At 40.4% G+C, this 23643-nt stretch overlaps 2 protein-coding genes across 6 annotated transcripts in view; one reads left to right on the top strand and one right to left on the bottom strand.

The window, feature by feature from the left end:
• CPT2 (carnitine palmitoyltransferase 2) overlaps window positions 1-23643 on the bottom strand; it is a 68511-nt gene that overhangs the window by 28967 nt on the left and 15901 nt on the right. For both annotated transcript variants that reach the window (XM_083847012.1, XM_083847013.1), the window contains exon 2: window positions 5637-5771. The gene's annotated coding sequence lies outside the window, so the exon portion shown is untranslated. The remainder of the gene's footprint in view (window positions 1-5636; window positions 5772-23643) is intronic.
• Window positions 1-23643, top strand: part of SLC1A7 (solute carrier family 1 member 7) — a gene marked incomplete at its 5' end in the record, with an annotated part of 51485 nt that overhangs the window by 20507 nt on the left and 7335 nt on the right. For all 4 annotated transcript variants that reach the window (XM_083847027.1, XM_083847026.1, XM_083847025.1 and 1 more), the window contains 5 exons: window positions 9087-9129; window positions 9738-9957; window positions 12803-12902; window positions 13908-14141; window positions 20761-20955. In XM_083847027.1, coding sequence (XP_083703153.1) covers window positions 9087-9129; window positions 9738-9957; window positions 12803-12902; window positions 13908-14141; window positions 20761-20955 — 792 coding nt within the window. The remainder of the gene's footprint in view (window positions 1-9086; window positions 9130-9737; window positions 9958-12802; window positions 12903-13907; window positions 14142-20760; window positions 20956-23643) is intronic.

The following is a 23643-nucleotide window of genomic DNA, read 5'->3' as shown; positions in this document are numbered from 1 at the left end:
ATTTTCTCCCGGATTCAGCCTGGACAGGAAGGCCACTGAATGCAGCATAATACACATGTTTTCAACACTCTACTTTCTAATGAAAATCTTTTGTGCTGTTTTGGCCTTAAGTGTCTGAATTTTGCTTTAATCTGATCCAACTTTAAATAAAATACATCTTTTGCTGTCTGTGGTTGACATCCATTTAACCAGCTAGTTCACTTTCACACTTGTGCAGGAATCTGCCCTTCCATAACTTGCCCCTCCTCTTTTGCATTGTGCAAGGATCTGGGCTGAGCACAAGTAATTCAGAAGGCAATTGTGAGTCTGAAGCTTTACAGAAGATGCTGTTCTAAAGATGCTTCTCTCTTTAGATGCCTCATTATTACTAGATTGAGACAGATCTACAAACCTGTCTTAATTATATTCAAAGTTTCTGGTATGGGCACTGCAAGGCTCATGAAATTGTATTTTCTTCCATATTTAAGACTATAAATCCTCAGGCTAAGGATCATCTTCTTGTACTCTTAAACGCATCAAAGCACCTCATGCCTTTTGAATTTTAATGCATTTATTCTCATGATGTGCAATACCTCTTTGAGGTAGGGATGATCCGTTTTCCTTTCTTACAGCTTGAGAACCGAGACATGAAAAAAAAAAAAAAGGTCACTGAGGGTCATTCAGAAAAATCTGTGGTGCCAGAGGAAATATTCACAGCTTGTATGAGACCTAGTAGGGGTCTTGTTCTAGGAATGTGGCTTTTGGGGCACCTCAATGGAAATAATAGCAATGGATCAACACAGATCTTTACCTTATTTTTTCTATGTGAATTATTGAAATTAACTGTACTTTTTCCCAAAAATAAGAGTGAATTTTTAGTGGTTTTTTTTGAGTTAAGAAATGAAGAAAGGCAAGATAACCATTTTTAAAAGTAATTCAGATCTCCAGTGTTTTGCCCAAAAGGACAAAAAAGGGCCACACTTGCAGGAATAACGTCCAATTTAAGAAATTCCAACTAAGGATTAATGTCGAACTTGGTTTGTTTAACTCGGAAACATATATTCACCTGACAAGCAGACTAGAAAATGCACATTTGTGAATCAAGATATATTACACAGGACCACGCTGTTTACATTAGCAGTTACTATTTCCACCACACTCCATTGCCATTCTCAAATACCTTTAATTTGTAAGGGTAAATTTTGTTGCAACTTAATTCATGCTACTTGCATTTGTCATCAATGGAAATAAAATTTGGCTGATGAGATAAAAATAAACAATCATACACTGTGAACATTCACATTAGGAAACAAATCCCAGCCAAACTGAAGGTTCACACTCCTGTTTTATATACAGCTGATCATGTGTGCAAATTGGCACCGAGAATATAGAGTTCACATATATTTTTAGTCTTTCTCAAGTCTAACCAGACAGAATGACCTTGTGAGCGAATTCAGCTTAAAAGCTCCAAATAAAACAACTCAGTGAATATTGACAGGATCAAATCATGCCTTATCCAAGCATGACACAAGAGTTTGTACACTCCGGAAGTTTACTGGAAGAATAAATCAGAGCAGTTTTTAACTCTGAATATTCAGGATTGCATCCAATGTAATAGACTTTGAAGCAGGTATCTGGAAACTAAGTTTGGCTGGCCAGCTTTAACCAAAAGAGGGCTTTTTGGTGGTGGTGGTATTTTTTGTTTTCTGTTTTACATATATATATAAATGTATATTATGTATATATATATATACACATACACACACACACCATTAATAGTTATAATAGGATATAAATATTGTAGAGGATTTATATTTTCATGGGAATTCTAAACAGTTTTAAATAATTTCCTTTCCCCCTTTTCAAGCTAAAGACTATTTTATTTTAAATACAAATTACATTTCTTCAAAACAGGGCAGGAAAAACCCAGTATCTGCTGTAGTTAGGAAAAAGTCCAGCTTGTGCAGAATGAGAAATTATGCTTAAAGAAGTTTACAGCTGAAGACTGAATTGTATATACAGGCAATAAGATATTAAAGAGTGCATTAAAAGACCCAGGGTTTAAACTATGAAAGAACTTTTTTTAATAACCTTGGCCTACATTCTTCTATCTTTTACCAAACGCCACTGTGTTACTTGGATAGAAATATTTATGTTTCCTATGGCAAACTAGCCTTTTTTATTAGTTTCAAACTGCCAGTTTTCTTCTATCTCACAAAACAAGCCTGGTGCCAGCACTGTTGAACACTGTAAGTGACCAGATGTTCTCTTCTGGTTAATTTTTAAGCACTTCAAGCTGCTCAGAATCCCGATCCTCAAGTATTTACAAAGGCCTCTGAAGCCCCTACATGTGTGGTTCCTATTTGGCATAAAAGGAAACCAACATGGAAAAAGAGATAATTCTGTTATGAAGATGATGACTGGGAGATGGAACACAAAGTGGACTTTTTTGCCCTCTGGTCACAGAGTGGGAGATACATGGGGGCCAGGAGTTAAAACTGCATTAGGAAATCTTCAGCCCTAAAGGGGAATAAATTGTTCATTCTCCTGAAAATTGGCCTGGACATGTTCTGATATGGATGAACACTTGTTATTAAATGATTTTGCTTTCCTGGAACAATAGTGCATATGTGTTGGGCCTGTCATGCTACTTTTGATATGATTCAACCTTTTCAAGATTCTTAAAAATGTGATGTACTTGTGTTTCTACCACAAAGAATGAGTTTCTTGGAAAGTTACAGCACTGTTAGAGCTGTGTCATGACCTTGTCTCTGAGAAGAAGCAGAGTAAGGAGGTTCACCCTCCAGATCCCTTCCTGGAACTGAAATGCCATGCAACAGTGTTACCTTCAGGACAGATAACAGGTCTATTTGTCAAAATGACTCTATAATATTAGTCCTGCCTTGATCTGCAAAAAGACAAGCAAGACACAATGGCTTAGTCCTTATTAGTGATTTTTGCATTCTGTTAGTATCTTTTATCACAATAATGAGGATTTAAATGCTTTTGATTTGCAGACGTGTACTTTGGTCCATTTAGCAGGGACTAGTGTGGTTGATATTAAGAACAGATTTCCTAGAGAGGTGGTTGATGCCCCATGCCTGTCAGTGTTCAAGAGGCATTTGGACAATGCCCTAAATAATATGCTTTAAGTTTTGGCTAGCCCTGAAGTGGTCAGGCAGTTGGACTCAATGATCTTTGTAGGTCCTCTCCAACCAAAATATTCTATTCTATTCTATTCTATTCTATTCTATTCTATTCTATTCTATTCTATTCTATTCTATTCTATTCTATTCTATTCTATTCTATTCTATTCTATTCTATTCTAATTCTAATTCTATTGTATTCCATTCCATTCCATTCCATTCCATTCCATTCCATTCCATTCCATTCCATTCCATTCCAATGAGATGAGGCACTGGAGATGATCACTGATGTGCAACATGCACATGGACCCTGAGATAGGTAATTTGTTCAGTCTTGCTGAATTGAATTTTACCCTTGATTTCAGGAGTGCAACTGACATCAGCAGGAAGCTATTTCAGATGTATTCCTATATGGCTGAGGGCATGATTCATGGCTTATGTGGTACAGTAACAGTTGTCAGGAGTCTACACAGTTGATGATGAAGTCATCCACAGGAGAGTAAATGCAAATGAATTTTTGAGGTTAAGGGAATGTCATTGAGAAGTAAGAGGCACCTGACATGAGACTCTAGTAAATAAGAACCATAGTGCTGTTCATTCTTCTGCAGAGCTGTAAGACCTGGAAACTTCATAGTTTTCATGTCAAACTATTCAGACTCCATTTTTACTGTCTCTGTACCCATGCTGTACTGAATACTGTCAAATATGCAGCCTTAAAACAATGTTCTTTCAAGCACAGCTATATTAGTTCTTACGTGAGAAATATAGGACAGAGAGCAGAATGTCCTAAACGGTTTTATGTCCAACGCAAATATAGGCCAGTAAAATATTACGAGGACAAGTACGTTGCAAAAAAAAAAAACAACAAAACAGGTGGCTTTAATTCCACAGCCCGGGAGACTGCAGCCAACGACTGCCTGGTGTGGCAGGGATTAAGTACTGATAACATCAAAGTCTGAGAGCAAAACCAGATTGCTGCTGCAGAGCAGAGTGCCCCAGAGGGAATGGGTGTTCTGAATCAAGGAAACAACATCTGCTATACCTGCAGCTGCTGGCCTAATTTCTTATTAAAAAGGTCTGTAAAAACTGAATGCCTTGAATCAACAGATGGTGTAGTCAGAACTCCAAATGAGTATTTCAGATATTCAGTAGTGTAATTGCAGCAAGAATTTTGCCTAGTATTTGTAATAGGAGTTATGCAGGAGCCATCAAACTATTCCGATAGCTGTACACTTGCGTTCTGTGGACAGTTCCGCTAAAAGCATGAGCAGTAGAACCGTGTAACAGTGATGACGACATTTGTCCCGCTCACTTCTCAGAGCCAGCAGCCTTCTGAAGAGAGACAGAGGGCGCCCACACACAGAGGGGCACAGGGGGCAGTGCCAAGGCATGGCCTGAGCTGCAAAAGGACTTCCTAAAACAATTCAGCTTCCTAAAGCAGCAGAAAACTAAGGGAGCAAAAATGAGTGAATAGTATTAATTGCTAGATTAATTGCTGGGAGACAATGGAGAAGGGAGAAAGACCTCTCGTTTTTGGCAGTGGCAAGGTACTACATAGTCCTATGTGTATTAAAAGGTGCACCCTTAGAGCATCTCCTTAGACCCGCTGCTGTCTGTACTCGCTACAAGTCTTCACGTTTTTCTTCAAATTCCATGGCTACCAAATTGCAGAGCATGTCTTGCCTTAGTCATACATACACATTTCTAACTCTTGATAGCTCCTTATGTCTGAATCCTCTTACCCCATAAAAGAATGAGGGAAGGGCTCCAAAATTTGCTAGTGGAATGAATCATCCTGTGCATCACAGCAGGATGTAGTCAAAGGAGGTGTTTAGTAGGTCACTTGTCTGCATATGCTGCTATCACAGCAAATGCAGGCCAGGCATGTCATCTGTGGCGCAACAGCTCATGGTCTGTAGAAAGTTCACTGACTTGATATTGAAATTTCATCTATGCTCACTCTTCTAACCTGTAGTGAACACTCCTGCTATCTCTGGCAGAATTCTTGAAGCAGAAGATGCTCTGGGAAATGCATCTTGTGTTCTTCCTCAGGGCAGACAGTATTTTGCTCTTAATTTTTTTATGTAACCAGAAACCATATGTCTGTTTCTGTTTTACAACTGCATCCTTGTCTTAGACCTAAATTTATCTACATTCCACACCAGCCTCACTCACTGTTATGTACCATGTTTAATTCCCTATTATTATGTGAAATTGTTTTTGCCAGGAATGTTGAATTGTGCCGCTGAGGTTAGAGACAATTGCTTGTACTACAGAAGTGAATCCCAGATCACTTTGTTTCACGCAGTGTTATTTTGTGTCCTATATCTTGTGAGCAATTTGAAAGCAATGGTGCAAATTTAGAAATATTGTATGTGCTTAGTTGTTTTAATTGAATAAACATAAGAGCATTTATAGGTGGTGACAGCAATGAGTACCTCTGCTTGAATTATTACTTTTTAAGTACTGACAGTGTCTTTAATTCAATATATGCCAGTGATAAACCAGTACCTGTTCCAAGTAGAGGGACGGCCTCACTTTATGATCCTGATACCAGATCCATGTGGGCAGATCTTCATCCTTGTGCAGAATCACAGTGAAGCTAGTAGGGATCTGCAGAGGCCAATTTGATTGCAGGTTGGATGCCTGGAAGACAGGCAGGCAAATATCAGCATGCAGCAAAATGTTCCCCTAAAGCCAGAATTCGTCAACTGTTTCTGAAGACACCTAACCGAACAAACAAACGCTCCCAGTCACCTCCCAGCTCTTTGTAGCAGTTTGATACTTTCTTCTCATCATTTGTTTTTGGTCCATTAGAGTTCTCTTCCACGAATTGCTCTCTTGAATGTTTTTAATTAACAAAACTAAATTTTGGCTAATACTGGATTTTTTCAATCCAAGTAAACCAGCTTAAAATAAAAAATAAGCCGAAGTTCTGGCAAACACATTCGGGTCAGCCTTCACTAGATAAATTGTGTAACTTTGGTAGGCTAGTCTCAAAGACCGGATCACAGTGCATAATATATTAAAAAATATTGGGAGAATTCCAGCATCCAGTATTAAGTGGGTAGTTGTAATTCCTGCGGGATAAAGAATGATAAAGAAACAAAATGCTTTAATCCTCCATGAATTTGTCTAACATTTAATCTAGCTACTAACCATATGATATTCCCTTTCTCGAGCAGTCTCAATTTGTTCTTAATTCTTCTAATTAAGACAATAAAACTGGGACAGAAAACAGAAATCATCAGCAATTAAAGTCATATTTCTTTGTAAAGCTTTGTCTCACACGTGACATTCACAGTCAGATCTAAGCAGGACTGCTCAGTGTGATCCTTTCTATGCTTTCAGCATAATTCACATTCTCACAGCAGGTTACAACACAATCATCACACTACCACTTTGTACTCCTACAGAACCTTTCTTCTGATCATCTCAAATCATAAAACAAATGTGATTTTATATTACTGAAGCCTTTAACGATGTCGAAGCAGAATCCCCTTACGAGGCATAATAAGGCAGTAATGAACTTTTCTCTTCCATGCTTCCCTCTCCTATAAACATCCTCTCTGTCTCTCCCAGGTCCAGCTCCATCCAGCTGTTCTTCCCTTAGTCCCCAGCCACAGCCAAGCTCCTGGGGCTCAGGCAGGAGGTTGTGTCTGCATCTGACAGGAAAGCGATGCACAGCTGGCTGCTGGCTGCCTTGATTTGGCTACAGATTTGACACTTGAACCAGGGAATGATCAGCTTTTATGGAAGCTTCGCAGAGATAACTCGGTCGACGGCAGCACAGCAGCACAGCACTGCTTACAATGGTGTAGGGAGCGTTGTTCATCGCTAACCGCATTGCTGCACAGTGAGTGGCTTAAACCAAGTCACTGCAATTAAATGACTGTGTACAGAGGGACTGCGTTCATTTAACTAAACCTTGCAAAGTAAGCCTTATGACAAGTTGCTTTCATGACTGCTGCCTTCTGATCTCAGGTCTCTATAGAGCACAGGCATCATCATGCCTGGGGCTCTTAAGCAGGACTGGTGAAATGGAAGAAGACATTGGCAGTGTACAACACAGCCAGGAGGTGCTGCGATCCCTCAGTGATGCCAGGTGGCCCATCAGGCTGCAAGGGATAGGTCTTCTCAGCTGTTTCCCCTTCACCGAGGAGAGAAAGGGCCAGGAGAGTTAAAACAAGAGTAACTGAAGTGCTGCGCATCAACTTCATAGCCTGCCTGTATAGCACTAAAGTTTGCCCTAGAGCAACAGCCTTACCAAAATGACGAATTATTTCTTTATGTGGTTTGTCTGCTCTCACATAGCAGGCCAACAAAACAACTCATTCTCAATCTTCTGCTTCAGTCATCAGACAGTACTGCTCCCCTACAACTCCTTCTGCTTGACCCTGCAAAGGGTAATTAATTATCTGTTTGTAGCAATTGCTCTGTCTGAGGATACTGAAAGATTCTCTCTCTTATACGTCATAATTTGAGATGCAACCATAATGTCACATTGTTATGACTTAAAAGAGCAATAAAATCATTCTTTCTAAGCCAGTGCTGCATAGGATGCTCTTGCCATGACTCCACTTGGCAGCACACAAATGCTGCTGCTGCAAGAGGACAGCAGATCTGCAAAATGTCTCAGGGCGGCATGCATTTACCCGTGTATGCATGCAGCAGTTCTCCTTGCAATGAGAACAGGCTTTTCACATATGCTTAAATGACGTCCTGTCTTGAGGCTTGAGTTGGAATTTCAATAAAAAGTCCTTTGGTTAGAGAATTCAGGATAATTCAGAAATTATTCTCTTTGCATAAGGTTCTGTATACGAAAGCACAGAATTGGGCCATAGGGTGTCACTGCCTTCTCCCTCTAGCTTCAGAAGCTTTGTGCTGAAAATAAGTCAGTTCTGTTAGGTCCTATTCGAGTGATCAGATAAATCTTGATTCCTAAACACTACCTGGAAATATATGACTTTTTAGCTTTTTTGCCCTACTGCACTATGATTCCTCTTTGAAGCCTGTAGAGGGTGTGCTCTCCATTTCAAATTAGGATCGAATGTCTTTCTACAAGGTAATAATCTAGCTCAAACACAAGTTACAAATTAGCTCCAGATACTATTGGGTGAAATGTCATGGTCTGAGATACACTGAAAGTCAGAAAAGGTAATAGCAAGAGTCCCTTTTGGAATTAAAAATCTATTAACCTCACTGCAAATCTCAGTGTATGTTCATTGTTTTCCATTGTAGCTCGGCTGTGAGCAAAGATGAAACTCTTTGCCTCACGTCAATCTCTTATTCTGAAGCCTCAGGACCATGTTAAAAGAGACTGTACAGCTGTAGTCCGAATTCTCTTAATCAGGGATCAGATCCTCTGTTTGAAAAGCAAACTGTTCTTGACCAAACCTCTGCAAAGTCTACATCACTTCTAACTGTGGTGATAAAAGTGTACCAGGACATACTGTAGTATGTAGTTCATGAGTCATCTCAAAGCAGTGATCAGAAGTCCCAAAGCAGATTACAGCACCCAGGGATCGCAGGAATACATCCCTAAACTCTGCCTCTGCCTTGAACAGCTCATTATCCAAATAAGCAAGACAAAATACAGAATAAAGAAATATTTGTCTCCACAGTTAGCAGACAGCGAAGGGAATGACAGCAATTACGTTGTCCCAGTTACGAGATGGAGACAGTGGCAGAGCCAGAAAGTGAAACTAGAGCTCCTGGGTCTCACTCCAGGTATTTCAAAGTGAGTTCCCAAACTTTCATTCTGAGGACCCGTCCCTCTGGTGTGCTTTGCTGAGTTAGTTACAACGGTGTGGCATGAGGGGGAGCGTGGCAGCCTTCCCCACCCATTCAGCCCTTGCTCTTTAGGAGGGTAAATAAGTAATGTATTGTGCTAGGCCTGAGACCCAGGGAACAGAAATTGCCTGCAGTCCCATAGAAATGATTTTATTTGTTCATTTCTAGGAACATGTTTCCAGCCAACCTTGTTGAGGCCACATTCAAGCAGGTAAGTGGTTACAGTTCTGTTACCAGTGAAGTGATGAGCCAACATCATAGAAGGATGTAGATGTATCTTTGTAAAGCAGAATCCAGATACAGACACTGTATTATGTCATATACTATTAGTACCTTGAGCATTTAGGAATTCATGAGTATCTTTCCATTATCCTTAGCAGCCTACAACTAGTAGGTCAAAGTTATTTGAATAGTCCAGAAAGGGAAAGAGAACCTCTTTACCTTTTTGCCTCCTCTTTTACCTCTTTGCCTCCCACCTGGAGCGAAGCTGTGGCATGGGTCAGGCAACGGCTGTGTTCTTTTGCCATTTGTTTATCAAAAGAAACCTTTAGGAGTTTACATTTTTGTTAGAGCATAGCACTCCAAGCTTTATTTTGAGATACCATGTAAACAGCAATTTTACAAGCCTCAAACTCTTTTGAGATTCAAAAAATTCAACTTTTCTTACAGATTTTAGCAGCATAGGGATAGGAGCTGTCTTTCTTTTCATGCTTGTCCCTCTAACATGCAACCTTATTTAACAAAGCACTTTGGAGGTCTCATTTAACTATTAGTTCCTGCTGGGATATTATAGTAAAAAAATACTTTGTTTTCTTTCAGTATCGCACCAAGAGCATTCCCATCATTAAATCTAACAAAGCATCATCTGAAAGCACAACTCGTCGCATTATAATATATGGAGTCCAGGATGAGAATGGATCCAACGTCCAGAATTTTGCCTTGGATATCACTCCCCCACCTGAAGTGATTTACAAATCAGAACCAGGCACTAGTGACGGCATGAATGTGCTAGGGATTGTGATATTCTCTGCAACAATGGGTAGGTTTCAGACATGTTTGGCTTGCAATAATCCAAGTATCCATTAAGAGAAAAAGACAGGGGTTGGTTGTTCTGTTTCTGGAATAAGAATAACCTGCTCCCAGACCAGGTCCTTCATTAAAGTTCCCCCCACCAAGCAGTAAATGATTTTTGCCCTGGAATCTGCCCTGTCTGCTGTTCTTATCCATTCTTAATTGCATTTTATCACATTATTAGCGTAGAACATAATCGTCACCTATGTTGAAGCACAATTCAGATTATAAGTCTCAGAGATAAGACGGGTAAGTGAGTTACAGACGAATAGTGTTTTATCAGTTTTAAACCCATGGATTCTCTCTTTGATTGGAACTTCTTAATTTTATTTTTTTTTCATCATGCAATACTTATAGCAATGTACCTTTCAGTAGTTTATCTCAGTGGACTCTAAGAGATTATATCTAGCTAATTTATTCAGTTTCATTTGCTGGAGGAACTCATTGGTCCCATGTTACTATGTGTGTTATATTACACTTGTGGATTTGGAAGAGGGAATTTAACCACTCCCTGAAATGTGGCTTAGTTAATGATGACAAAGGTAAGGTACTGATGATTATTACAAGAAAATGCTGATAAAATTTTCTTTATCTAAATTTCTTCTTGGAAGTTAATTTGGTCAGCAGAGGTAGTTCCATAAAACATCTTTGCCTACATTTATTGTATTACGGTTCATACCAGCAGAAGGGGTCAAAAATCAAGTCTGGAATTAGCAGATTTGTCTCTCTTTTTCAGTTTATCTAGCATGTGGTATTCCATATGCATCACTGCTGGAAATTGGCTGCCCCTCAGTTTGTAATATTTTATAGTTGATTCCCAAAGTACAATGTCACAGCAACCGATATTCCAGCCAAAAACTTTTGGATATGTATGAATTAATTACATGTGCTCATTAGGATCAAGGATGACTTTATACTTCTGAAAACCACTCATTGTCTTCCCAGAACTGAATGTATTACTGTTACCATGCCCCTCACTCCTGCTGGCCCAGGGATCAAGAGATGGAAGCTGAGAGACAGTTTCCTCTGGGCTGACACACAGAAAACGTTCTGCCGGTACTGCCACGTACACGACAGCCCTGGCTGCTGGGCCAGCTGCGACTACAGTAGCTGCACACAGACCTGAGACACTAAGTGCTCAAAACTTGTTGGACACTGGTGGCAATTTCAGATTGTCATTCCAAACAAAGGATGCAGCCAAGCATTTATCACTGCCTTCAGCTTTCTGCAGCTCTCCCCATCCAAAAAGGAAGCAATGGAACAGCAGACGTGGCTTGAATCTCTAGGAAAGAAGGGCATCCTTCTGAGGTTTTTATTTACAGCAAAAAAATGTACACAGGCCTTGGTGCTTGGTAACAGTTCTGCTCACTTCGTTTTATTTGCACAAAGGTCTTTTTACACCATTTTGGCATAGAAAAATGGCACTAGGGTGGGTATGAACTAGCTGATATTTAAGGTCCTTTCCAACACAAACCACTCTAGTATTCTGTGAGTTCTTATAATTTCTTTAAGACCCTTGAACAGCATCAGACTAGGATAAAGGGACTTCAGAACAACAGACTTGAGCCAACTGTCTTTTTCTTTTCCTGAAGCAGGAGCTGAACTTCTTAGTAACCTCAGTCCAGGAGTAAATCCTGTGCATGAATGACCGGACTTCTTTGCCAGGCATGCATTAAAATGGGGCACCTCTGGCAGGCAGAGTGTGAGGCAGAGAGGACCCAGGAAAAGCCCTGATGCTAGGCTGAGCTGTGACTAGCTATACTGCCTTGACTCACACAGCGTGCAGGAATTTCTGTTAGATGTTATGACAAGTGGATAGCAGTTGAAACATCTGATCTTTTTCTTGGAGGAGCACACATTATTTATTCACTGCAAGGAAAATGTTTGCACTGAAATGGAGGCTGGTACACCAGGGATGCACACCAGAGACTCCAGTCCTGCCCACTCCCCTGCCTGACCCCAGCAATAGCCACATGCTCAGATAGGACAGTGTTTTAAAGGACAATTTTCAGCTATTCCTGTAAAATAAAAGTGAAGATGTTTCTTTTTTTTTTTTGGCACTATACAGAATTAGTCATGTAAAACTGCCACTGACCAAGCAACAAGAGCTGAACTATATTTAACACCCTGCTAGCAAAGATAACCACTATGCTTAATAAGAGCGGTGTTTTCCAGTGCAAAAATCACAGCTCAGATTAATATTACCAGGTTTATAAGCCCTCTTGAATTCACTGCCATTGTGAAATCACTGGATAAGAGAGCCGAGAGCCTCCCTCCCTGCCCCTGGCGCGGATTGCCCTGGGAGCGTTACTGCCCGAGCCTGGGCTCGCAAGCACAGACGTGGGCTCCGAGGGGCAGAGCCCGGGCTGCCACGCAGGGCAAGCATACTGTGCATCCAGTGCAAGTGTCAGCACAGAGCCCGCTCATTGCCCCGATTCCTCATGAAACTCCCTTCAAAGGCATTTGGTGCCTCATTTGGTGCAGCTTGGTTTCAAAGTGCTTCCTCGAGCAATGAACTTGATCACTTAGAATCCTTTCAGGGAGTGACAGCAGAAGATTAACAGAGCAGTAAAATGATGGCTATTTATACACATTATTGGAAGCTAACACTGTCTAGAGAATATAGGGTTGGACGACACATCCCAGAGCTGTATTCTTTTCATTTCTGAGCATTGTCTATTCCTATGGCACGAAGATCTACATTCATCCAGCCACCCCCCATTTAGTTCACTTTGAGTTAGAGCAGGGAGTGAAAGCACTGGCGATTTGCATAAAGCACACGAGAATTTAAACCCAAATGCCTATGCTTGCAGGTATAATGTTGGGAAGAATGGGAAACAGTGGTGTTCCTTTGGTCAGCTTTTGTCAGTGTTTAAATGAATCTGTCATGAAGATAGTAGCAGTTGCTGTTTGGTAAGTAACAGTTTTTGTAAGAAAATATATATTTTTTTAAACAGTAAAGAAAATTTTGAGGGGATACACAGACATAGCATAAACTTATTTCCAGGGAAATAATGAGAGTGAACTATCCTTAGTTTTGTGGGGCCCCACCATCTGAAGGAAGATATATAGATGTACATCCTTTCCCTAGCTTGTTCTGTCATTCTCACAGAGGCACCCTGTGTATCACTCCCAAATAATGAAGCACAGCATAGCTGTGTGTGTGTGCTATACACGCTGGGCGATTATAATGCATCCAGCCCACACAAGGGAGTGTGATGAGCTCCTCGGGCTGGTACTCCCATACCTTACAGCACTGCTCCACTACAAATCCTAGCCTGGTTTCAGCTTGCTCAAGCTAATGAGCCCTCAGGAGAGGACTGGGCTCCTGCGCTGACCTGAGGGTACCGCAGTCAGTGCAGTTACTGCTAGCTTGGCTGTCTCTGAGTAAACACCACAGTTCAGAAACTAGGTAGTCCTCTGCCCTGAATCAAACTCCCATGCAGTCCAAGAGCATGTCTAATGCATATTGGTAATTCTCCGATGTCTTCCAAAGGCCGCATAAACATTTACTTAACAGCTTCCAACTAAAATCCCTGAACAATCACATCAGCACAAGCACATGAGCAGAGCTTGGGATTCATTCCCCTGCTGCCAAGGAAATGACCTGCTTTAAGCTACTCAGAGCCTGCTTCTGAACCAAAACATTTTAAATTCATTCCTGTTCAGCACCATAACCTCAGCGGTGCTGAGGGGTACCCCACACGAAGGGGTGTTCAGCCTGGCTCTTCGGGCACACTCCTTGAGTGTGAGACGGGGGCTTGACACTGGTCTGACAAAACAACCGAGCCCAACCATGCCACTTCTGGGCAGGCTGCTTCTGCTGCACTGCTAGTGGGGGTACAGGAGATTTCCATCACACACTGCTTGGTGGAACTCAATTACCTCCTAGTACTGACTGTCCTTCTTTTTGCTCAGGTACTTTCCCTTTGGAATTGTGTTCCTAATTGCGGGCAAAATCTTAGAAATGGATGACCCCTCAGCCATTGGGAAGAAGCTGGGTTTCTATGCCATTACCGTGGTGTGCGGCCTGGTTGTGCACGGGCTGTTCATCCTGCCAATGATGTACTTCTTTATCACCAAGAAGAATCCTATCGTCTTCATCAGAGGGATCCTTCAAGCCTTGCTCATTGCTCTGGCCACCTCCTCCAGGTATCACCCAGTTTCTGGATGTGTCTCTCAACATTTGGAAGTTATGAGTGGGAGCTATTGGAAGTAACGTTTGTTACATTGTTTTGCCTCAGTTTAAAAAATATTGGACAAAAATGTTTTTTCTTAGAGGACTAGAAAGGAACTAAGGGTATTTTTCCATAAAAACAACTACTGTGTTTCTACAAAGTTAATATATATTAAGGGACACACAGTTTGTCCAGACTATATTTTTGGCATTAGTTCAGTCATATGGAAACATTTTACACTTTCAACTCATCTTAGTCTTTGATTTTGGGTACATTAAGAAAAGACTGTGGTTGCAAGCTATTGTCCAGCACTGGGAAAATATTCCACTGTTCTACTCAAGGAACAATGTTTTTCACATCCTTTTTAGGGAGGGTGTGCAATGTGCTTTAACCATAGCTGAACAAAGGTACAGTGACATGGGAAACAGCTTATGGACTGGTTAAGAAACTGACCACCAACATGGATAGACTTGTGCTTAAGAAGTGCTTGAAAGGGCTGGAATTGATTTGTATGGAGTGCAGACAAGAATGACAACTAAAATCACATTTCCACGCTGCTGATATCATATAGACAGTGTCATTGCATCTGTGGCTGGAGGCTTGTTACTCTGAAATACTGAGAGCAGCTGTACCTGGCGATTTTTATGTAGTAATGAAAGCCCCAGTACAAGTGGAAAACGCCAGGTAAATAGATCTCTTTAGCACATCTTACATATTATTTCTACTCTCAGTTGTAAAGGAAGAGGGCTGAAGAAAGGAAAAGATACCTTTCTTTTATCTCAGCTTGATTTCCATTTTTGCTTTTGCATTTTTAAAGTTATCTTACAGAGAGGCTGGAAAACACAATTCCTACCCAATTTTGAAATGATGACAGCTAGCGACAAACACCTACCTTTGTCTACTTAATTTAGACTTCAAATTAGTCATTATTACAAAATCACTGATAAATTGTGAACATCTATTTGTAAAGAAATATATACTGAAAATACAAAAGGTTTTTATTAAACCAAAAATATTTATTCTTATTAACAATAATCATTGGGGAGTACTTCATCTAACTATACTTAAATGCTGATTTTGTCTTTCATCTTGCAATAATCTCTGTAATACGTTGAACTCTGATAACTGATACAGCTTTTATGGCAATAGGATTGTATCAGCTTCTTATCCCTTGTGCTTCTAATCTTAGTTTTCCTGGTCACTTCCCAAGCTCCTTGAGGAGGAATTCACGTAACCTCTCATCCTACAGCGGAGTAACCCACTTAGAAATAAAAATGCATTTGCAGTTGGTAGGATTAGAGAGGGAAAAGGCAAGTGTGACATATGGATAAAAAGTTCTGGGAAATGTTATTTAAATCAAAAGATTTAAATAACTTCTTTTTAATAGTCAAGTAAGGGCTATTATGTAATTGGAGCATATGGCTTTGCATAGTGCTGATAAATAATTACATGGGTTTTGCACAAACTCAAACTCTTCTGCAAATTATCTAAGTAAACACATACATGGAGAAGTAGTTGTATAAGTTCCCTGAACTCAGACTAGTTGATGTCATTCACTTTCACTATAATTTTCTGCCAAACATTTCTGTTACAAAACATTATCTTGCAATGCGGTAATTACAGTCAATGCTAAAAGAGCAATAATCTCTTTTTCACTGAAGGGACAATGCAAAAGAGAACACTAAAGTTGCACCAGACCTGTGCCAGACTTGGGAGGGAAAAGAACCTAAAACTTTTATCCCTGCTCCACTGACCTGATTAGGCTCATTATTCCCTTATGGTTCTAATGAGGTCCAACAAGGTAATTTGGGGCAGGAAGGACATATGCAGATGGCTCTTTCATGAATATACTTGCAGTGGTTAGAGAAGAAGTAAGCAGAGCAGAAGGAATATATGGGAATTAAAAGAAAGGAGAGGAGGGAGTGATTATTTCAGTATAGTTGGAAGGAACTGGCTTTCCACTATGTTTCGCTTAACAAGGTGTTTTCAAATTTAGTAGTTTCCTCCAAACTGACCTATAAAGAGCAACATACTGTGAGATACAAAGTTAAGAAAAAAAAATATGTGCTGGGTGGTGTTTTAAACTCTAATTAGGCTTAAATAATTAGGACAGGCTTTTTTATTAGAACATAAAAAGCTTGTACCTTGTGATGTCATCACATCCCCACAATCAAGTAAGATGTTAAGTTTACACTCGAAGATGTTAGTGTTGGAAAAGACTCGTCAGGTTCACGTTTGACACACTTGACTATCTGCTCTGCTCCTCTAAGAGTTCTGTTTCTGAAGAACCTTTCTGAATCCTTAAGTTTTTTCTCCATCCCTAGTTTGTTACTCTGCAAGCCGAGGTGCGAGTGCCTGCTCACAATGGGGAAGGCGCAGGGAATTCTCCTTTCCTGTACGCCTGCACTAGCTTCAACATCCCAGTGCAGACTGCCAGGAGAGAGCTCCTACCTCGGAGATATTGAGGACATTGAGACAGTGCTCTCTCCCTTTCCACCGTGCAAGGAAGAGTTGTGTATATGTAGGCCCTGAGCAGGTGTAGTCTGGGAACAGCTCTGGCACCAGCTGGCAGCTCGGCCTATCGGTGGACACCAGCAGGACTTGCTACCTGAAGAGATTTAGCACCTTTATCAGCAGAAGCTGATGTACCACCAAAGCTAAAGTGAGCCCTAGGAAACAGCTCTGAAATTCCAGGTTTGGGACTTGGACACCACTGACAAATTTAGCTTTTACCCTTGCTTACCAGTGGGTATATTTTGCAAATCCAACACAGGTCGAACGTGGTGGTTAATATTTTTCTTCTCAAATAGCAGTGTCTTGTCTAGAGATGGCTGAACTTTTCACCTTCGTTACACTGAAAGGAATGGATACTGCGCATAACTGAGCGTTTGCCAAAAGAACATGCACAAATAATTGCGGCTGGACAAGAGAGCTGCTTCTCCCGACAGTCAGCACATCTGCATTTGGTTAAATAACACTTGCCACAAGGGCATTATATAACACTCATAATGTGGGTATTGGATCTTAAGATCATCTAAGAGGAGAACAAAGAGCTGGTTTTAAGCATACTGATGGTTTCTTGCAGATGTTTCTGTGTCAGTTCATGTCTACGTTTAAAGATAGAAAGAAAGCCACAGATACAGTGTTCTGATGCTCATTCCAGCTAATCTGCACCTGTGGAAACCTTTATTTTCAAGCAAAAAGTTGCACTGCAAGGGGAAAAAACAGTACCACACACAAACCCCAAGAATGTGACACAAGGGAACCTGAAAGCAACTTAACAGTCATCTCATGGCAATGATTTTATTGAATTTGCACATTATTTAAACCCACTTCCCTTCAGTGAAAGGTTCTGCAATGCATTTTCAGGCTCTGTATCCAGAAATCCCAGTCTCACAGCAATGTTTTGGGCTCACACAGATGTCAATGGAGAGGTAGGGACAGAGAAGAAATCTCATATTCCTTTGGTGCATCTGTTTGGGACACAATGATCTCAGTTCATACTACTAGCACCAAGCATGGCACCACCAGGCCACCAGCCCCTGAGGCCAGAGCGCTGTGCACGGCTCCTGCTCACCGCATCCGAGAGGTGTGTGCAGCATGTGCTGGCATCGCCACCGCGCCCTGCTCTGCGGTGGTCAGGGGTAGCCATGGATTTTGGACTTGCACACCAACCCTGATCCTGTCACCTCTCACTGTACTGAAACAGCTGTATTTGGCCTGCAGACAGATTCCTCTTGTTTTTAGCTTTCCTCATTCCAATGTACAAGGGAATTTTATTTTTCTAGGTCACCTTTCCATACCATTAATGAATTAAAGCGGTGTCTTCTCTATGGCACATCCCATCAAAAAGAAGCAATTTTCATCTTCTCTGAAGACAAAGAATAAAACACGAGTTTTTCAAGGGTTTTGCTGCTTATGAAACACTAAGGTCTTGGCTATTGCACAGTGTAAATTAAAGGCAGATTTAGCAAAAGGGAGATGAGATCAGTTTGTTGATTTTTTGGAGCAAATATCAAAATGCATCTGAATGATAAGATAAACAGAGCAAGCTGAACAGCTGTTCTTCCACAGTGACTAGCTGTCTTTGTGGCTCACACTACTAAGAGCTTGGCCTGATCCAGCATTAGCTTATGTTCAGTCTCTCCAGCTGCAGCATTTTATCCCAAACAAAATTGAGATAAGACTCTAAAAATGTATTTTTAATTGTTAGAGTTAGCGCTTGGAGAAGATACCTCTCCTCTTAGTTGAAAGCTTTAGAAAAGTTTTTAGAGGACTTAGCAGATTAAGATCAGTGAAGCAGGTTCCCAGAAGGGAAATCAGGGATGTAAAGTAACGGTCTTACAAGAGAAAACTTCAAAAAGTCTGATTGTTTCAATCCAGGGGAAAAAAACTGATTTCTGATATTGCATGTTGTAATAGCTGGACTTATTTGTGCAAGAGCATATGCATAAAGCACATAGAAACAAATTTTGTGTAAACTGAAAATAATACATCTAGGTCAAAAATTAAGTTTCTCACCTGAGCAATGAGTTTGGGAGTGTCCTTCAGTAGGAGTAGTCAGGACAGATGCTCTGCCAGCTCTAAGATGTGGTGTCATAAACTTGAGTGAGACTGTATGGAATAGTTGTGTTAGGAAGACACTAGGATTTGTAACCTGGAAATGCACTTGCTTTAAATACCTTGCACAAATTTTTCATCATCATTGTACTTACATTCTGTCCATTTTTTTATGATAATAATTAATGAAACACAAAACCAACATCTGGTAATGTGCCCTAGAAATTTTACTTCTAAAAGCACACAAAATTAAAAGAATTACCCGTCTCTCTGTGAGATAATGCACAAGTTTGAAAGTTGAATTTTTGCAAAAACAGTCTCATACATTCAGCTTGTAGCAGTGGAAACAGATACGGAATTTGCTGGTTGTGCCATTGGTATTATGGGATGTTTTTCAGTCTTTTCCACATCCCCACCAAATCAGATGCCAGTCAGTTAAAATCTGCATGTTTCACAGCTCAAATCTCTGCCCTGAGAACTTGAAAGCATTTAGGTTTAAAATTCTGCTATGTCAAAGGGTGGAAAAGGACCTGGAAGATTAATTTTTCTCCTCTTTTTCCCACAAAGAAAATTAGACAGGCTTTTGTTACAGAAAAGGCAAATGGCCAAGGCAAGACTGTTTTTAAAAACAAGTCACCTACAATTGAAGCCACCGCAGGGAAGGGACACGGTGAATCCTAAGTTTACTAATTGCTTCCTGGCAATGCCGGCAGTTATAAGAACATCTACAAGTGTTACTGGGGTGGTCTGCTCCAGTTACAGCTCCACCAGGATTTTCTGTTCTCTATTACCTGGGAGCCCTCGTCTCACCCTTTTATTTTATGAATAGCTTATGGCAAACAAGACAGAGAATTTCAGTCATTCCCAAATGAATGTGTAAAAAATGACAAGCATGCCCGAGAGACAAGTGACATCTAGTGTGTAGCTGGGGGGTTATGCCTTGCTCCGTTTGGTTTTCAAAGTAAATATTCTTTAAATATTAGGACTGACAGAATGAAAAAGTTGAACATAACCCAGTTGCCAGAGGAAATCAGATTTTTCTTTACTTATTTACACATTTAGTGAATTACTTTTGCCCAGATTTGCGTGGTAGTGACTGTCTAGTAAATCGTTCACCAGCCAGACATTGTAAGGTTATAAAAACCAGAGATACTGTAATGAACACATCCTCTCACAGACTTCTCTTGTTCCTTTCGCACTTCTCTTGCAGGAAGCTACTTTTCCTTTCCAAACACTAACTGTGCCTTGCCTCAAAAAACAGCTTGCACAATACAAAATGACAGCTCCTACTCATGGAAGCTTTTTGCTAGTACATTCCTGAAACTTTGGGGTTATATCAGGGCTTTCAGAACCTCTCAGGACTTTGTAGCTGAAACGTAACAACGGAGAAAGAATTGTCAATCAAATGTGTTTGTTTTTTTCCCATTAAGAACAGATAATGTCCATTGTGAGATATCAGAGGTATGTTGCTGATGTGAGGCACACAACACAGTGACTGAACAATATGGACTGCCTAAACTACTGACAAGACACCTAAATTTCACTGCTGGAGGCATGTAGCTCACAAGACAACAGAAAATTAAAGACCTCAGTATCATGATACCAATATTTGTCCAATAATTAACTTATCTCCTTAAAGAGGTAACTCTGGAATAGTTTCAGAGATTGTTATTTTACATCTATTTCAATAGTCTCGGATACTTAACAATACATTACGTTCAATACCACAACAAGGAAAATATTTTGCCCCTTCCTTGCAATTTACAAAGCTTTAAAAAATGCCCCTTCATTCACATGATTGCAATCGAACCGCTCATGACATACTAATGAATGTGACACTGAATGGTAAAAGGCAGAATGCTACAAAAATAAAAGGCTGAAGAAATATAAATATGTTTGAGTACGTTGCTACTTAAAAATGCATGCGTCTTACTGAAAACAAGGAAATTTATGACCCGATAACATTTAATAATATTTCTGTTCTCTAGAAATAAAAGTAGTTTCAATGTGTGCTTCTCTCCGCTGTTTTGCAGTTCAGCCACGCTGCCTATCACGTTCAAGTGCTTGCTGGAGAACAACCACGTGGACAGGAGGATTGCCAGGTTTGTGCTGCCCGTGGGAGCCACCATCAACATGGACGGGACCGCGCTCTACGAAGCGGTGGCTGCAATCTTTATCGCACAAGTCAACAACTATGAGCTGGACTTTGGGCAGATCATTACTATCAGGTATAAACCTCAAATTCCACATGCCCAGAGTTGTTTGTCTTGTGTGATATTCTTATGATTCTCGTATCTTGCAATGTTCAGAACAAAACTCATCTTTGCGGTTATCAAAGGACCTATTTCTCATAGGATGGTAGTTTTTAAGTAATGCAAAGATCAAGGACTGTAAAAAGGGAAATTGTATTGATTCCATTAAATAGAAGCATGTGGACACCATTAAAAAAGGGTTTATGTTTGAAAATAACTAATTTTTATTTTTAGACACACCCTTGATCATTTACTAGAATTTGAACATTTTATGATTATTGTTGGCATTTAAAACATTATTTTAAATTTCAGAGTTGTTTTCAACTTTAACCCTAGTTTGTATCTTCACATGAGAGGAAATGTTAAAAGCTAAAAGTCCTACATCAGATAGAGGGAACAGTGGGTGTCAGGAAGCTCTGTCAGGCCTTGAAGGGAAGGAAGAAAGATGCTACTGTCAGGGCAGGTTTCCATCAATATGTCCTAGCTCTCAGGTATTTTTTGGATATCTTCTCTGCTTCTTGTTAAAGCAGAAACTGTCATAAATAACCACGCTCTCAGTGGTAGAGTGTGCTATAGCTGCATACTCTGTCCTTGAAAGGTCTGTAATGGATCCAAGAGAGCAGAAGATCCAGCTGAACAATTATTGCCAGAATAACTCCAGTGGCTGCCAAGGAATGCCTCAGGGACTGAGACCTGCAGGTTTCCAGCAGAGAACAAATGATTAGAAAAACATTCTTCATAGTCAGAGCCTTGTGCAACGTACTTGAGATCTGCTTACCTACCCACCCAGTGACCTCAGCACTGCCCCGTTTACTCTGCTGGGCCTTGCCCATCTTCTGCTGGACTTGAAGAGCTTCATGACAAGAGGAGAGTCCTGCAACTAAACCCAGATGACAGCTGGGCTTTGCCAATGGACTTTTGGCAAGATTTAGTAGACTAGAAGCAGAAGAAATAAAGTGTGCCCATATGAGCTCTTGCTTCATTCTCACTCTCTGAAAATTTTGGAAATTTTGTGATTTTGAATTTGGGGATGTTTTTAGAATGTGGTCCCAAAACACAGCTCAGACCATGGGCTGACATTACATGCACCTTGAAGCAGAGAATGGTGATTTGAAAAATTAAGGAGAAGGAGAGTGATGGTAGATGGAAAGAATGTAAGTTCTATCTTTCTCTTAGCAGAACCCTCTTTTATCTGTTTATTTTCACTGCCCATATTAAGTGCTAGTGCATAAGAACCAGAGAGAAGTAAAGACTGTAGAAGGAATATGCAAATTAAAATTAGAAAAATCCAAGAAAAGAAAATAAATAGAAAGACTGGTTTATGAAAGAGGGGAAAATAGGAATTCACAGTGGATCCAGTACCTAAACATCTGGATATCCGAAGGCCAATTCTAACTGTATTCTACGGGCCAAACCTGCCCTAGATCTTGATACCTTAGGAAGTGGAGAGTTGAAATTCAAGTATTCCTGAGTCCCAGAATATTTTTTTGCTGGAGGGGAAAAATGTTAGAAAAAATAATCAGCCTACTCGGTTCATAATTTGTAAAATCCAGGTTGACAGTTTATATCAATGTGATTATGCAAACCTAGATGTAGCAGAAGAAGAAAGTAAAGATCATAATATTCCCATCAAGTGAGACTATTACAGGAAGAAACATCTACATTGAGGTCAAAATGCAGTGGAGCAGCAGATGAGCTTGCCTGTACAATGTTAGTTAAACATTCCTATTTTTGCTCCTAATTAAGTCTTGAGACTTTCTAGCCTGAACTGACCTGGGAGGCAGAAGCAGTTCTAATGAGCTAGCCAGTTTAGAGCACTAACTGGAGAATCTTTTAATATTCATTATACTTAACTCTTATTCAGCTACTAAGCTTCTGTCCCTTCCTTCCTATCTATATTCTGCCTACTAAAATGCTCTTAGGATGTATACAAGCTAACTTTTTCAAAAATCAGTCTTAAATCTTTCTCTTCCCCCACCACACCCCCACACAAATGTATTTTTTTATTGCTGGAAAGGGCTCTAGTTATAAATACCTTTGCTGCTCTACTGGTACGCTGTACAGCTGTGAGCAAGATACTGGCTATCTCAGTGTCTCGGTTTCCATATGGGTGAATACTGTTACCCTCATTTTCCATCAAAGAAGGTTGATGAAACTTAACTGCCTGCCAAAAGCCCTGAAATTCTGGATCAATGAATGCTGTGGATTATCAGTGTATATGCTTTATGTCATCCTTTTACGACAGTCAACATTCATTTCTTGTCCTTATGCTGGATGGCCTAGCTCTTGGAATTGGCCAGAGAGGAGGAAGTAAATATATACAGTCACTTTTGCTTCTGGAAAAAGGAATGAAATCCCTCCCCTAAAAATAGCATTATGAAGAAAATGTTAAGCCTGCCAGGTCCACTCTTGCCCTGGTCTCCCATTCATTTCTGCTTGCCTGGCTGAAAAAATGGTGTGAAGGTCAAGTAAAAATACTTTCCAGAAACTGAAGAGGTACAGTCACATCTATGCTCGCTTCGTATTTAGATCCAAGTATGCAAAGCCACGTGCTGTGCAAGAGCTTCACCCCTGGCCCAGCCTCTCGCCCCTTAGCCAAACCTCTTTGGGATGGATTGACACAAAAGGCCCGAGCTGCAGCCAGCGCGGATTTGCCTGGCACAG

The sequence above is a fragment of the Anser anser genome (genome assembly GCF_964211835.1).
Source record: "Anser anser genome assembly, chromosome: 8".
In the NCBI taxonomy this organism is placed as follows: Eukaryota; Metazoa; Chordata; class Aves; order Anseriformes; family Anatidae; genus Anser; species Anser anser.
Note: the sequence above shows the minus strand (reverse complement) of the source record. Positions and strands in the feature narration are given on the sequence as shown.